Genomic DNA, 17,789 nt, shown 5'->3' on the forward strand with positions numbered 1-17,789 from the left:
ACAACCACTACTGGCCACGCATATTGAACATATTAAAGCTTCAATATTAAATACTGACTGGATTTAAGTCTTTCGCATATCATTTCCTGGGGACTAGCGTCGATATATTTTTGATCATTTTTTTTTTTTTTTTTGGGGGGGGGGGGAATAATTATTAACTATTTAGACTGTGCTATCTTAATTTTCTCTTATTGGTATGCATATTTTAATTAATTTATATTTAATTTAACTTAATTGTTTGTTTGTTAGTTTTAAATTTTTTTTAAAATTCCATTACATGTTATTGTAATGTAATTTTGTTTACTGGATTTGACATTGTCCAGAAATAGAATTAAGAAGTAAACAACTAATAATATCAACTCTTTATCTAATGCTGACCTTGTTCCGGACCTTGATTCAGAACCGTTAAGAGTTGTGGTAAACAACTTTTGTTATTTTTTTAATTCTTTCTCAGAGTGAGATTCATAAAGTGAAGTCGAGGCCATAATTGGAGTACGTGACAAATAACATATATCAATCAGGTTTTTCCAGAGGAATGACCTACATCCGGGCATCTGTTTTGCGTTGTAGATAGATTTATTACTGATGTCTTGAGAAAGAATTGTTATTACTTGCCTTAACACTGGAGAAGTCCAGGTGTTTTATGTTGTGACCAGTTTTGGGCTAATTATTTTGTTTTCTTAAATTTATTTGGATTTCAAGTTTGTTTTCCCTGGAAATACTAGGGCTCTAAATTAATTCTTGGACAAAAACATATAAGAAAAGGAATTAAAATTAAAATACAAGATGGAATTAGAATAAGGAAGCTGGAACTTCAAAAGCATAAAGGATAAAAACAAACACAGTTGCAACTGAAGAAAGAGAAAGAAGAAATATTAATACAGAAAGAAGAAAAACACATGCAGTTACTAGGGAGAACGATGAGACAGAAACAAATGCAGTTACAAAAAAACAGATGAAGTTACAGGAGAGAGAGAGAGAAACAAATGCAGTTACAATTGAAGAAACAGGAGAGAGAAGCAGGTGTAAATGCGTAGAGAGAAGGACGAAAGGGAATATCAGTTTAGAATTATAGAAATAGAGCTGGCAATTGAAATGCACTTTCCCACTTTACATACAGATACAAGTTTTGATATTACTAAGAATATTTGGTGCCCCCTTTCAAAGAAAAAGATGTAGAAAAATATTTTCCTTAATTTGAAAAAGTTGCTGAAAATTAAAAATGGCCAAGGGTGTGTTGGATTCATTTATTACGGCGTACACTTTCTGGCAAAGCCCGAGATATCTATGCATCCCTGTCAGTACGACAGAGTGCTGACTATGATTTGGTGTAGGAATGCATCTTAAAGGGAATGAGTTAGTCCCTGAGGCTTATCGGCAAAAGTTCAGGAACTATTAAAAAGAGGCTGGACAAACTCATGTCGAATTTGCAAGAGAGAAGGAGCATTTATTTTTTGATAGATTGTGCTTAGCCAAGAAAGTTGATCAAGATTATGAAAGTCTTAGACAACTTGTATTACTTGAAGAGTTCATACTGAAATAAAAGCTTACTTGATGAGCATAAGATCGAAACTTTGGGAAATGCTACTCGTGCTGCTGACAAGTATTCCTTAGATCATACAGTTTCTTTTGTAAATGAGACTTCCACTCAGTGGTCTTTTTGCAGAAAAGTATTTCAGCCTAATGCAAGCCCTTCTAAATCTCAATCTGGCACAACTTTTAAAAATCAAACTTCAAATAAGCTGGATCAAAAATCCTTGTCTCTTCCTACGTGTACATATTGCAAGAAGAAAGGATACGTTATTTCTGATTTCTACAAATTGAAACATAGGCATCAGAATCAAGACAGATCTATTCCAAATGCTCTTATTTCTAAGAGGTCAAGGTCACGGTCATGTATTGAAAGCAATACATTTGTTGGGTCTAAAAAAAACAGTCCATGATTTTATTATGGAGAATTATAAACCATTCATGTCGAAGTGTTCTATATCACTCTTGGGTGATTTAGCCAATCTCATCCCTATTAAAACTTTAGGGACACAAGAGCTTCTTTCCTTGTCGGGTTCTTAGCCTTTTACTGAGCGGTATTCTTCTAATAAGAGTGTTCTTATTCAGGGACTAGAGTGCGGCTTTGTTAATGTTTCTCTCCATTGTGTAAATTTGTCATCAGACTTAGTCTCAGCACCAGTGACAGTCGGAACAGTGTATGCTTTACCCGTTGAGGGCATACATTTATTACTGGGCAACGACTTATCTGGGGATAAGGTTGTGGTTAATCCACTTGTAACTGACAAGATTTGTTTGGATCATAAAGTCGATCCTATTGAAAAAGAATTTCCCGATTTATACCCAGTTTGTGCAGTTGCTAGAGCTTTGGCAAAGAAAGCTCTTGAGAATGATGTTGATCAGGAAAGTTTTCCTTTAGCTGACAAGTGTATTGTTCGGGCGTTTGATGAGGTCACTCCTTGTTTTGATCAATCAAAAGGTATTGATCACAGTGATCATCTTTTAACTATTAATTCTCTTTATTCTAATCAGGGTGACAAACAACAATCACTTGTCGTCGAATAGGAAAAAGATGCTGAGACCTTTTTGTTTCAAAGGGCTATTAGTGAAACTTAAGCCACTGAAGTACCTGTCTGTTATTTCATAAAAAATAAAATTCTTATGAGAAAATGGAGACCTCCCAAGGTACTTGCTGATGATGAGTTGTCAGTAAACTATCAAATTGTAGTTCTAAAATCGTACTGACATGAAATTCTTAGTCTTGCCCATGAAACTCCTTTGGCTAATCATTTAGGGATTAATAAGACTTATCACAAGATTTTGAATCACTTTTTTGATTAACTCCATTCCATTAACATAGACGGCATCGCATATGTATTCTTCTTTTTATCAACCTTATTCTGAATTCTGGACCGTAAGATAGGACTCTCCTTAGACACACTTATCTGTCCACATAAATCCTTCTTTTCCAAACGCTCGTATCTGTGACCCGGATGATTGTTCATGATGATTTGTCATACATGGGTAAGTCCGTGCGGAACAGCATCTACGATACGAGGGTAGATGATTCAACGTTAGTCCACATCTTGTGACGAGAACAGATGAAAGGAATGAATTGACCCGGGTTATTTAGAGTCGAAGAGCAGATTGAAACGGACTGAGTTTTTTCACAAATCCTACCACGTGTTAAAAATTCAGTAACAGTGCGGAGTCTGTTTTCCAATCCGAAGAAAGGTACCTGTGCATTCACATTCCTAATTTCTGCGTGGCTCACTGAGCGTGCGAGAAGTGCACCAAAGAGCCTGTCTTTAGCAACAACCATCACTGCAGCAAGTTTCCTGGAGAACCTGAAAAAATCTTTCGGGGACAGAACACGCTGATCGATTTCGTCCAATGGATCTTAGACCACATCGTCGTGACGTGGAGCCAAGAGGAAATCGAACTTTACGGAAATTGTCATCGCCATGCAACGGTGACGGCTCACAATTTCTCGGGATACGATGGACAGTTTCTTCTCAGATACTATATGGTACAAAGTACCAAACGTCCGAAAGTAACTCTGAACGGAGCCAAGCTCATTTCCATGCAAGAGGAACAAGTGCAGTTTAAAGATTCGATGGGTTACTTGACCATGCCTTTGAGCCAAATGCCTAAAACGTTTGGATTGACAGAAATGGCTAAAGGCTATTTGCCGCACTTTTTCAGTACCGAAGCCAATCAACACTCCGTTCTACTCACATTTGCATGGGGCCCACGTCCCTGGCAACATGCACATCGAACAACGAGAAGCTTTTTATATTTGGTACCAGACTCACGCCTCGGACCCTTTGGACCTTCAGGAAGAAATGTTAATATATTGTCGTTCCGACGTGGACATTTAACGGTGTTCCTGTGGAAATTTTGAGAATGCTCATGGAACACGGAGGGATTGATCTTTTGAATGAAGCCTGCACCATTGTCAAAGCGTTTTCCTTAGTGTACTGCCAACGATTCAGGCCCGAAAGCACCCTGGCTGTCATTAGCCTTCAAACGACGAACTTTGTCAAACGTCAATACTCGGTCAAAGCCCAACGCTGGCTACATTACCTGTGCAACAAGGAAGACGAATGGATCCAACATGCCCGAAACGGAGGAGGAGAAAAGACCATCGGAAGGTATTCAGTGGATGGCTGGGGCTTAGAAACCCCCAAATCGTGTACGAGTTTAACGGCTGCTTATTTCACGGATTTCCGATCTGTTACCATGAACGTGGCGCTAAAAATCAGTTTTTACAACGTACCATGGAAAACTTGTACCAGGCCACTTGTCAGCGAAAAACAACTAGGATAACAAGTGGTTGAAATGTGGGAACACGAGTACGATCAACCTTTGAAAACCGATCTCGAGTTGAGACTCATCGTGGAAAGTTACAATCTGTTGGACCCAGTGAACCCACGGGACAGTTTGTACGGAGGATGGACGAATGCCACCTGTTTGCTGTACCACGCATACAAGGAGAAAGGAGAAGAAATCAAATACTTGGACTTGTGTTCGCTGTATCCTTACGTGTGCAAATATTGTCACTTTGCCGTAGGACACCCGCAATTGATAACGAAGCACATCGACCTGGACATCATTCGACAATACGAAGGATTGATCAAGTGCAAAGTCTTGCATCCCACGGACTTGTACCATCCCGTTTTACCTCACCATTGCCAAGGAAAACTGATGTTTCTCTTGTGCCATACTTGTGCCGAAACGTGTAACCAAGACCGACCTTGTCAGTACAACCCAGGAAGAACGCACTTTGATTGGAACGTAGGTTAGCGTGGAATTGTTTAAGGCGCTGCATCTGGGATACCAACTGTTGGAAGTGTACGAAATTTACCATTTCACCAAGACAGAAAAATACCACAAGAAAGGTATTTTCGCGGAGTACGTGGATGCTCTTTAGAAAGTGAAACAAGAAAGCACGTGGACTTCCTTGTGAGGACTTGATCTTATTCAGTTACAAAGAACAACTGGACTTTGTAGAGGCTGACGAATTTGGAAATATCAGCACTGCGGATTACGTGACAGCCCATGCTCCCTTAAAATTGTACGAAGTTTTAGAACTGTTAGGATATCGTGTGCTCTATTTTGACACGAACAGTTGCATTTCCATCGATCGCTTGGGTCACTGTCATCCTGCCATCAAAGGAAACCGTTTAAGAGCCCGGAAAGACGAGCACCCCATCGACATTATTCTACGTTTTGCTAGTGGCGGTCCTAAAACGTACGGCTACGAATACCAGGACAAACAATGAGAAGTGCACACCGAGCGTAAAGTCAAAGGATTGACTCTCAATTATTGCCCTAAGCAAGTGGTGATCTCTGTCGTACTGAAAGAAGCCTTGCAGTCGTCTGGAAATGATCAAGATTTTAAAGTGACCACCAACCAACCTCACAAAATTGTACGTTTAGCCACACACGAAATCGTCAATCGAGCTTTGGAAAAGGTGTATCAAAACAAGTACCACAAGCGAGTACTGTTTCCCAATCACTTTACTTTACCGTACGGAAACGCCGATATTGGCCAGAATATAAAGGGTAAAGCTTCCAAGAACGATACTTCATTGTGAATACAAACGCCAAGTATCAAAAAAGAAAAAAACTCGAGTGCGATGCTGCTTCTTGCGATTGCAGGGATGCCATGCGCCGTGACCCCTGTTATTCTGTACCAGTTCATAGGAACTTTGCTATGACTACTTCAGCAGGACATCATGGGAACTTTGCTATGACTACTACTACCACTACACCTACCAAAGAAAGTGATGTTATGCGTGTCAAACCTGACAGACACGAAAGTGATGCCACTCGTTATCGTGGACTATTTACTGGTTTTCATGGTGGATGTCAACCCTCACGTGAATCCGTTCCGCTACCACCTTAAGGATGTCATCCAACCCAAAGTAAACTCCTGTCACTGTACTCTCATCGAAATGAAACTTTGAAAGATGAATATTTGTTCCCAGTGCGTTTGCCTGAATACTGCGACTTTTGAAAGTCGATTCCAAACGTTCTGAGAAATTGGCTTAAATATGTGGGAGGAATCAGCAAGAACCGGATTGATTTACTTGGGCAAAGGGGTTAAAGTCAAGTGTTTCAGTTTCGATGTGTCACTTCACGAGTGGTATCAGAACATTCGTGGTTTGCCTTTGAAGTTATGAGAACACATTTACCTAGAGTTCGTTAAGATGCAAGTGATACGTAAGAAACAATTGCATCCGTTACGTCACTAATGTTGGAACTACTGGTATCTTTATGCTATAAGAGGACTGATTCATTTGAAAGCGTTCCAATGGTCAGACATTGTTGAACTGGACAAGGACCAGTAGACTTTGGTGGCTTCGCATCCTACTACTTACATGGTGACCATACTACAACGAATTCCAGAGGATGAATTAAAGGATTGCCAACATATTTTACGCTTTCAAATTTTGACTGTAGAGGAAAATTATGTGCGATGTGTAGTGTGTGAGCTAGTGACTAGAAAATTATAATCTTTATTGGAATACTCTCATTTCTGTGCAAAAAGTACACTTATTAACCTCAGTCAAAAGAAAGACATTGCTGTGAATGTCTAGTTTAGAAGAGGATATTCAGAATCTACCTCTAGAACCGAGAGAACGCATTTACAGAGAGTTGGTCAAAATACAAATCCAACGCAAAGACCAAATCTATCCGTTACGTCACCGATGTTGGAATCACTGGTACCTGAATGCTATAAGGGGACTGATTAACTTGAAAACGTTCCATCGGTCAGACATTGTTGAACTGGACGAGGACAAGAAGACTTTGTTGGCTACTCGTCCTATTACTTACACCTTGGTCATACTACATCGAATTCCAAGGAAGAGTTAAAGGATTGCCCAAATCTTTTACGCTATCAAATTTCTTCTGTACAGGAAAATTCTTTGCGGTGTTTGACGGGTGAACTAGTGAGCAAACGATTTGGATACGACGACGAGCACGAGCAGTTTTGTGCAAAAAGTGTACTTATTACCTCCGAGAAAAGAGGTATAAAACGGACTACCATGTCACGGCCTTTATCGCTAGTGTTACAACGATTGCCGTGGAAGGAAATAAATGACAGTATTTAGACAGTGAATGATTACCAACACTTACTGCGAGCACTATATCCCATGAATTCGGGTCGTCGTGCAGTGTGTCTCTTAGTGACATGCTTTCTGGGTTTTCGTTTACCAGCCGATTCATTGTGGGCTCTGTACGATCTGTGAGGTACCGAAAAAACAAACATGAAAGTGGTACCTTTAAAATGTCCACGAGAGACTCACTCTGTTAAAGGCCTTGCGTTTTCATTTGGGTAATTCTCGACCTCTACAGGAGAAAGATTCGTCAACTTTTAGATACTGAAGATGTGTACGACGATGTGGGTGTAGCTTGTGACGTACATCCTCGCTGGACAGATGTAAGTGACTGGAAATCTTGGGGTTTAGAAGCTTGGACCAAAGAAGTGGCCAATTACGCCAAAGAGTTGTGATCTTGACTTCAAACGTCCAATGAAAGAAAGTAACTATTAAACCTGTGTTAATCACAGTGTCAGAAGAATAACCCGTCACCGAGGAAAACCATTCCCTTCAGGATAGGACTTTCATGGACATCCCCGAAAATCCATTCTGGGAGGACATCTGTGTGACTGTACCCAATGTATATACTGTAAGCACGTTACACTTTCCACAGGACACTTTGTTACCAAACAACGTGCTGTACAGAGACTTGTTTATATCCCACTTTGATAGTTTTTATGTGTATTTTATCGCTGTACTTAACCATTTAGCTTTTGTGTATTTATGTCTTTCGTTTTGGTCCATTTTAAAAGATCAATAAATGTGTCTTGAAAAAAGTATAAATACTCTTGCCTTGTCCGTCTTCGTGTCAAGAGTGACGTTCCCAACACTATGGCTATCTCTACTGCCTCTGCTCCCTCTTCTCCCACTTTAAAAGTCATCGACGAACACTTAGATCATGCTAGTTGGGAGGTCTTGCTTCTTCGCCATCTATTTAACATGTTGATTGCCGGACCCAGCGGTTCAGGCGAAACCGAATTTGTCAAACATATTTTAGACCCCTGTGGAACTGAACCAAGGAATCAATTTGATTTTTGTGTACTCTGATGTGGTGGAGTACAACGTGGTGAGACACACCTCCGTGCCGTTACTGCTGGTCATTCCTTTCAAAGTGGATTATGGCGCTATTACTGACCAGGAACGTAGAAACAGCTAGCACGTTCACTGCAAATTTGTACATCCTCATTATTTACCGTCAGTAAGATGTATTTTGACACTGTTAACATTGCTATAAAAGGAGATCCGGGACAAAATATTTCATTCACTAAATGGAAAGTCACAGTAAAACTTGATTTTCGAAAACGATTCTCTAATGACTTATAAGTCATGTATCCTGTATACCAAGGAGTCTCTCGACAGAGAGGACATGGTTTAGGAGATATGTTGAAATCGACCTTTCGTTCGGTGGCCCCGTGTTAAAACCGATGGTGACACGAAGTTCCCACGCTTTGAAAGATGCCACGTTGAAGCAAGGCAATGAATTTCTCCAAAATGTCATCATCGACAAACAAAATCCCGAAGAAGCTTTCTTGAGAGTAGGAAAAAATATCTTCCTTCAAACGGGCAAAGACATTTTGGGCCGACGAGAAACTCCTATAAATGCCCTGGACGCTACCGCCGCCACATCAAGGACAAGGCAGAAAGAGACGACGAAGACACCCCTCCAGAGAACGTCATACCCTCAGAGCTAGAAAGACCAATAATAGAAGACCCGCCCGAGACTTAGACGGTTTTGAATATTAAATCACAGAGAGAGAAAAGTGACACACAGAGAGTCTTGTGCCTGTTCCATATCGGAACTGGATCTGTTTGCCATGCCCCCCACCATGATAACGATGCAAAAATCCCAGTGGGTAGAATTTCATCCCGTCTTCTCTATGACGGATTCAGCTCCCACCGAGTTTGAAATCAAAGGAGAGCCTGAAGATTACATCGATCTGAATAGCAGTTACTAGTACCTGAAAGTCAAAGTGATTAAAACGGACGACACCGCTCCAGGAGCCGATGCTAGAGTAGCTCCCATCAACAATTTCATGTTTGCCTTGTTCACTGAAGCGGGATTTGTACTTGAATAACAAACTCGTTAGCAGTATCATGGATATTTAACCTTACCGAGCGCACCTGGAAAATCTCTTGACATACGGAAAAGAGACCAGGAACGCTCATCTGGGTACTTGCGTGGTATGGAAACCTGACACAGCATGCGAGGACAAGTTTAACCGCAAGGACTAACTTTAGAACTGATGGTTCGTTTGCATTTGGACATGTGGTTGCAAGACAAGTACTTGTTGAACGGAGTGGATATCCGTCTGAAACTGGATCTCAGCAGTACAGTTTTCCATTTGATTGCTCGTGCCATTGAGTATGAAACCATCATCCAAGAAGCCAGACTTTACGTGCGTTGTGTGGAAGTGTAACCTAAAGTGGGAAAGGACATCAGTCACACTTTGAGCAGAACGACTGCCAAGTATCCGATACGATGCGTGTAAGTTAAAACTTTCGCCGTTGCCTCTGGACTCCGATCCAAGAACGAAGATCATCTGTTCCAAGGACAGTTACCCAAACGTTTAATCGTTGGCCTCCTTTGCAATGAAGCCCTCAACGGAGCCGACGATCAAAATCCTTTCCAGTTTAAGCACTAAGGAGTGTCCCAACTCGAAGTCAGTCGCGATGGCAAGAAATTGTGTACCCGACCTTTCGAACCAGAAGAATCACTTATGGTCGTACTTGTCCCTGTACGAAGCCATGGGACAGTTATGGACCAACACCAGCCACGGTATTTCGTATGCATGAGGAGACATATTCAATCAAAATATAATAGAAAGTCTAACAACGTCCGCAACCAGGAGTATACCCATGACAGGGTGAGGAAACATCACAAATGCAAAACCGTAAGTCCCATGGTGGAACGATGACTGCAGAAAAGCGCTCAAGGAAAAGAAAAGGGCCCTAAACAGATTCAGACGTTCAGGACAATCCCTGGATTTTCTCACAAACAAATCCAAAGAAAAATCTGCAAACTTAGTTATTCGAACTGCGAAAGAAAACTCGTGGCGAACTTAATGCTCAAACCTAGATGTCAAATGCAGTGCTAAACAGGTATGAAGCAAACTTAAGGCAATGATGTTGTTAGAGGGTTTAACGACATTTTTCAGCACAAGAGAGGCTATACATGGCGGCTAGTATTAATGGTGGAGGAAGAACCCGGGGAAACCCCAGAAAGAACCACCGACCCACGAGATACTACCGGCAAGCTTTCTCACATACCCACGCAGACAGAGGTGAGATGGCAATGATCCGTGAAGGAGACCGCTTTAGACCACTCGGCCACTCGGGGCCCCTATGGCACTGAAAGGAAAGACAACAAAAACCATGCCAAATAACAGTAGCACAAACAAACAAAGCAAATGCAGACATACTTGCCAAACATTTTGCGGAAATGAGCAGTAATAGTAACCACACAACCCCCTACTAGAATCACCGAATAGTTGTAGATAACAAATTCCCTTACCGCTTTCATGATCTGGAAGCTAAAAATAGCCCGCTAAACATAGATTTAGCATTCAAGAATGGAAAACCGCGCTCAAGGGAAAGAAATCAAGACCACCTGGAGAAGACAGTTTGGGATACGAAATTTACAAGAATATACCGGAAAATATGGAAAACGCAATTCTCGACCTTATTAATACATCATGGAGAACCGGAACAAATTCCCAGAAATGGAAGCAAGCCATCGGAATTCCAAAAAGGGGCAAAGACCCAACAGAAATAACATCATACAGACCAATATCCTGTAGACAACATATGTATAGTGATGGAAACGATGATTAATAACCGACTTAGATACCTTGTAGAAATCAACAACCTGATTTCCAAAAACCAAAGCGGCTTCCGCAGTAAAAGATCCACCCTAGAACAATTATTTAAGCTAAATCATGCATCAAATTAGCATTTAACGCCAAGAGAAAATGCGATCGCACCCTCATTGCAATTTTTCTCGACCTGGATAAAGCCTTTGATCTGGTGTGGACCAACGGCCTAATTGTTAAATTAAATTATTACGGTATCAATGGAAAATTGCACCGGTGGATAGCCAATTTCTTAAACGGACGCCAAATCAGGACAAAAAAAGGGATCAATACTCAGAAACACGTGTGCGAGAGAACGGCACCCATCCTAATCAACATAATGGTTAATGACCTTGAGCGCTCTGACTTATCCCAGTTTGCAGATGACGGCGGCATCCGGAAGGCTGGAAACCATGCCAGTAATCAAACAATCTCAGAAAAAAGAAAGAGTTTAAATCAAATCGGCCGCTGAACCGACGAATGGGGATTTAAACTCTCCAACGGAAAAACAGTAGGAGTAATGTTCTCCCCCAAATCAAATTACACAAGCCTATTCGTCCAAGGCGTACAAATAAAATTCGAAAAGATAGCAAAATTATTAGGTATGCATTACGATGAACATCTTACGCAGGGACGTCATTTGGGGGAGGCGGGGAGATTTGCCCCTCCCCCCCCCCCCCCCCCCCGAGTTTGCATGTGATGTAATACTGATGTAGCCTACATGCGAAAATTAACAAGCCCGTAACGTTTTGCCGCCATCCTGAAAAAATTGAAATGACGTCCATGCTATTACTATCTCTCTCATCTGTTATTCAGTCTGAGCCAGCGCGTTGATATTTGCATGAATCAGGTGTTGCCCCCCTCCCCCCCCAAAAAAAATGTTGAAATGACGTCCCTGATCTTATCATATCTTGGAACTTATCTATGCGTGCAATCAAGACTTAAACCTATTTAAAAAGATTTTAGGATTTAACCGGGGTGCCAACCAAGATATGCTTTTGATATTATATAGAGCCCTAAAAAGGTCTAAATTGGATTATGAATGTCAAGTTTATGCTTCAGCCAAGCCAAACGTACTATCAAAATTGGATACTATTCAATCCAAAGCATTACGTATATGCACAGGTAAGCATACAAATACTCTCAAAGAAGAACTTCAGATACTTGCAGGAGAACCACCACTCACACGCAGAAGAGAAGAGCTAATACATATATATGCGGCATGAATCTCAATACATGGAGATTCACATCCCACCGAATCAATTATCATAAGATGCAACTCTGCATTCAGCCGCAAATTAGTACCAAATCTACCATGAGGAAAGAGGATCCACGAATTAAGTAAGACTTTAGACCTATAAGGCCTAGAAACAGTCCCAATTAAATTTCCTGATCCAGTACCATGGACATGGAAAACACCAAAAATCAACCTACAAGCAACAAAACAAGAATTCTAACAAGACCATCCACTAGATCAAGAATGCTATAAGATATTAACCTGATCTAAAAGAACTACATCAAAATTTACACTGACAGGTCCAAAACCAATAACCTGTAGTTATACCAGAAAAGAATACAGAATTAGGAAACAGATTTCCAGACAATTGCTCCATTTATACAGCAGACTTCTGGACTTTTTTGAAAGCACTCAACTGGGTCCAATCAAACAATATCCGCAAATCTATAAGTATTAGTAATTCATTAAGCGTTTTAAAATCAATATAAACCGAACACTCTGACAAGCGAGAGAATTTCATTAAAGATACTAATCTACTTTAAAGAGCTTGGAATGTAACAACCAGTTTATAGAATTTATGTCGGTACCCTCTCACATCGACATCCTTGGAAATGAAAAAGCGGATTTAGCAGCAAAACAAAAACTCAAAGAAATCGAAGATAGTAAGCTGAACTATAGTATCAAGGAAATTTATAGCATCATAGGCAGGACATTCACACAAAAATGGCAACACGAATGGGACAACTGCCTATAGGGTCGTGCACTATATTCTATCCAAAAACAACAGTGTGCAGGAATGCCTAAACACCAAAGCTGGATAATAAACACCACCAAAATCCATTAATAGAACCCTATTAGCCAGCAGTTTCGGAAAATACCTACCGATCAACAGAGATTGGGGTCACAATTGCCTTCACTGCCCAACCCCTGAGAATGTACAGAACGTCTTTAATGTGTGCCACAAACTCCAGACACATAGGGAAACATTTACAACCCTACATAAGTCCATAGGTTCTCCACCAACATACCTGGATTTTTTGGAACAGACCAATCCCAACCTAAACTTGACATACAAAAACATCTTGTATTTTCTCAAAGCCATAGATAAACAGGGAAAAATTGAATTGCAGCTTTTTCACTCTCCATTATAATAACCTGCATCGTTACTAGTATACCCCATTAGCCTTATATTTACCCTTTAAAAACCATATAACGTCCCTAACAGGTTTCCACAACGAATGCAATCGGTTAACAAATTCCATGCAGTGCAATTAGTATAAGGAATGAAATATCGTGATGATCAGACCTTGTGAAAACACCAATGGAGCAGCCCCACTTGTGCAGGGCGAGGGATTTCAGGTCGCATAGGGCTTGGTTACGCCTGTGCGCGTACTTAGACCCGACACTTGATGGATTAGTTCCCTTGTCTTTATATGTCTGACACATGAAACAACTGGAAACCTGAAATAACTGTAGCTTGTCGTCCTCCATTATAACAGCTTCACTGTTGTTAGAAAACACCATTAGGTTATCATTACCCTTCGAAAAATATATATCGCCCATAACAGGTTTATACAAGCAATGCAACTAGTTAACAATCTCCATGCGATGTGCCAAACTGAAGTTACGGGCTCCGAAACTTGCGATTTTTTTACTCTCAAAGTCCGAGCTTATGTGACAATAAGTATAACCTTTTGAGTCAGTCATATTTCGGCGTTGACGTGTGTGCCGCATAGTTTACCTATTTTGAAAATAGAGTCGCATGTATACAATGCATGTGCAGTGAAGAAGATAATGTATAATTCTTGCATAGAACAGGATTCCTAAAGTTAAATCGAGTTAATGGTAAGTAAAAACTTACTTCTGCATCTTCCACTGTTCTGTAATTCAAGAAGGGATGTACCATAGAGTTGAAAACATGGTACATGTAGCGGTTTTCACATGTGCACGCACTTGTCCAAAACGAAAAAATTCGCAAATATCGCACATTTCGGAGCCCGTAACATCAGTTTGGTACAACGCAGAAACGTCAATGACGGCTTGATGGATAAAAAAATATATCAGGAGTAAAACAAGCCGTACAGTATGGTCATGTGCCTTAACAAACGGAAATAGCAGAAGGAAATCGAGGGTCATGGGTGGAATGAAGTATTTGGAAGTTCCGTACCTTCTTTCTTATATATTATGATAGAGATGGTCCTATGTCAGAACGGGTCATGGGTGTAATCTAAGGTATTTTTGTCAGTCTGTATGATTTTTCCTTTAAATTATTAATTTTTTTCCTCAACATCAAGCTCGCGTCTAGCACCTGTGGATTGAGATATGATGAACCGACCTTGTGGAAACACAGAAGGAACAGTCCCACTTGTGAAGGGCGAGGGAATTCAGGTCTCGTACCTAGACCCGACACTTGCTGGACTAGTACCCCCGTCTTTATATGTCTGACTCATGATCTAATTAGAAACCGGAAACATATATGACCCCAACTTCTATTAGAATTTGTCGTTACTATTCAACACCTCCTTTTGATTACTTTCCAATATACTTTTCATTACTGTCTAACATACCACTTTTTCACCAATTTCCCAAACACACTTTTTGATATTCTGTCCAACACATACTTTTATTACAATCCTTTTTTATTACTCTCAAATAAATCCACATGTTGGTACTTCTAGTATAAGCTACCAATTATTTGTACCATCGTACCACTTCACAATGCTCTTGATGTTGTTAAAGGCTGCATTCCTAGATGATGAAGTGCTGTCTAGATAGAGAAAGTTCCTCATTTAGACGTTTCCGAGTGGCAGTTTTGTTCTCATCAAACCAGTTTTGAGATTTGGTGTGGTGGGACTGAGATGAGTACCCAGAGCCACTAAAGGATTCCCAATTTTCCTCAACATTATGTTGTATCCAGTTGGCCACAAAGTTCTTCAACAAATGAATGTTTCACATTCAAAAGCTTTTGCGGAACCTTTTGCCTTGTGTTCGTCTGCTAGGTTGAATTCGGATAATCAGCTTGGATACTATGAGCCCGAGGTCAGTCCAGCATTCTACAGTTCTAATGGCATCCTTCGCTTTGACATCCAGCATGTCTCTTAACCTGACGATCACATAGTCTATTTGCAAGTGATTCGAGAATGGGTGTATCCAAGATGGCTTGTTGCTGTTTGGCAGGCGAAATACTCTGGCGGTGATTTGGAGGTCATGTTCAACGCATTTTCTCTGTATGAAGAGTCCATTGTTGTTGCTTTTGCCAGTGACACCTACCCATGTATGGCTATCAACTCCAGCATTGAAGTCACTAATGATGACAAGCTTGTTTGCCTGTTGGTACTTCTGCAATAAGATACCCCAGATCATCATAGAATTTGTCCCAGATCTTATCTGGGTTGGTCATGGTGGGTGTAAAGTAGTCATAAGTAGTGAAAGGGGGCGCTTTACGGACAATGGGAATTAGCATTAAAAACACCCTTGGGTCACTTTACGGACAAGGGAAATTTAACATGGCGAAAAATCGTGGGTCACTTTACGGACAAGGGAATTTAACATGGGAATAAATCGTGGGTCACTTTACGGACAAGGGGAATTGAACATGGCAATAAATCGTGGGTCACTTTACGGACAAGGGGAATTGAACATGGGATTTTTTTTTTTAAAAATTTTTAAAAAAAAATTAAAAAAAGGGGTAGGCAATTCAAAGACTATCTCTTTTCGAGATATATGGCTGGCCCTGAAAAGGGCCTTTGGGTTTTCTTCTTCTTCTAATTTCTTCTTTTCCTCCACCAAGTTCTTATTTTATCTCCTACACTCTTCTTCTCTTTCTTTTTTTTCTTCTCCTCTTCTTTCTTCTCTTCCTCCTCTTCTTTCTTCCTCTTTTCATTTTCTTCTTCTTTTTCAATTTTTTCATTCCATTCTCTCATCCTTATCCTTTCCTCTTCATCCTCCTTTTCCTCCTTTATTTCTTTCAACAGATCACTAATGATTACCTTCATTTTTCGTAAATTGTTTATCTCCATCTTCACTCTATGGGGACTATATGAGTAGTGATCCTCGTTTAGGTTAACCAACATTTGCTCAAACATTCCTAAATTGTCCATGACGTTTTGCAATTTTTCCATTTTGTTAAGGTGGTTTGACGCCATCTTCTTTTTGTATTCTTTGCAGAATGGTTTGAACAACGAATACTGTGGGTTCTTATACGAAAAGCGCGAACGTGAAGGAAAACATCCCCCTAAAACATAAAATGGATCTTACCTAGATGATGACCCAATCATAATCTACTATTCGCACAAACATACCTTTACTCTTACTAACACAAACACACCAACACATACCCTCACACATTAAAAAGAGTTAGTGTTTATATTCACACTACTCTACCTACATACATTGGCAAATTGATCGTTATTTCTTTTCTAGAGTATTGGGTAGCCCTGAAAAGGGCTGTTTTGTTTGGAACTTCATGGACACCTGGTTAATGGTGGCACCTTCCAGGCCTGGCGCCACATACACATCTTATCCCCCAGTTACTTTTTACCTTTTGGGGGGAGAGAGCAGAGGCAGGATATGTCGCTTCAGAATCCCAATTTTCGCTCTCTGGGATTTTGAAATTTCTTCTCTCCTTTTCCTCCTCCTCTTCTTTGTTTCTTCTTTCCTCTTTATATCTTCTTTCTTCTTCTTTATATCTTCTCTCCTCCTCTCTTATCCTTCCCTCCTCGACAATGGCTTCCGCGGCCAGTTCATTTAATATGCGCCTGGCATATTCCAGATGCACATGAAGTTCCAACAGTTTCTCCAGTCTCGTGTTCATTTTTGGTGTTGATCAATCAACAAGGGTAGCTGGACTGCCGAACGAGTTTCATTTTATACTGAAAGCGCGGACGTGAAGGAAAACATCCCCTAAAAACATAAAATTCATCTTACCTAGATCATGACCAAGAAACAACAACAACGCGCGGACCTAAAAGAAACACTCACTCACGTTTTTATGCTACCCATCACTTCAATAGACTATCCACATACGCAAGGCAATCCAATCTAACCACAAATATACACCTCAAACAGCCAAAAAACTAACATCATTTTAATCTACTATAGACATCAATCTATTTTTTCACTTACAAACACAATTACACAAACACACAAACTCATACCCTCACATTCTTTAAGAAAGAGTTAGTGTTTATTTTCTCACTACTCTACCTACACACATTGGCAAATTAATAGTTATTTCTTTTCTAGAGTATTGGGTAGCCCTGAAAAGGGCTGTTTTTTGTTTTGCTATGGCATTCTGTTTTAGTTTCTAAGAATGCGATGTCCTCTGAGGATAGACTTTCTGGCAATAGGTCTGCTTCTTCGGAAAGAGAAGAAGAATTCTTTGGTGTCGATACGACAATCGACAAAGCCTCTGTCAGCTTCAGGTTGCTGCTGTTGCTGCTGTTGCTGTTGTTGCTGCTGTTGCTGCTGTCTCTGAAGTCTGTACTTCTCTGTCCATTCTTCTTTCTCCCTGTTCATTTCTTCTCTGAAGAGCTCTTCTATCAGGTCTTCAGTGATTTTTAACATTCTCACATTCTCTATTTCTTCTGG

The 17,789-nt window shown here is 40.4% G+C and overlaps 1 protein-coding gene across 1 annotated transcript in view; it reads right to left on the reverse strand.

The window, feature by feature from the left end:
- LOC149799635 (dual specificity protein phosphatase 6-like) overlaps window positions 1-15,563 on the reverse strand; it is a 41,747-nt gene extending 26,184 nt beyond the window's left edge. Inside the window, exons 1-4 of the mRNA XM_089958229.1 lie at window positions 15,175-15,563; window positions 14,062-14,080; window positions 12,462-12,515; window positions 10,963-11,025 (exon numbers count right to left, since the gene is read on the reverse strand). Coding sequence (XP_089814355.1) covers window positions 10,963-11,025; window positions 12,462-12,515; window positions 14,062-14,080; window positions 15,175-15,563 — 525 coding nt within the window. The remainder of the gene's footprint in view (window positions 1-10,962; window positions 11,026-12,461; window positions 12,516-14,061; window positions 14,081-15,174) is intronic.
- Window positions 15,564-17,789: the final 2,226 nt, after the last annotated feature.

This window comes from Sinohyriopsis cumingii, chromosome 5, assembly GCF_028554795.1.
Source record: "Sinohyriopsis cumingii isolate HCF-2022 chromosome 5, ASM2855479v2, whole genome shotgun sequence".
NCBI classification, from domain to species: Eukaryota; Metazoa; Mollusca; class Bivalvia; order Unionida; family Unionidae; genus Sinohyriopsis; species Sinohyriopsis cumingii.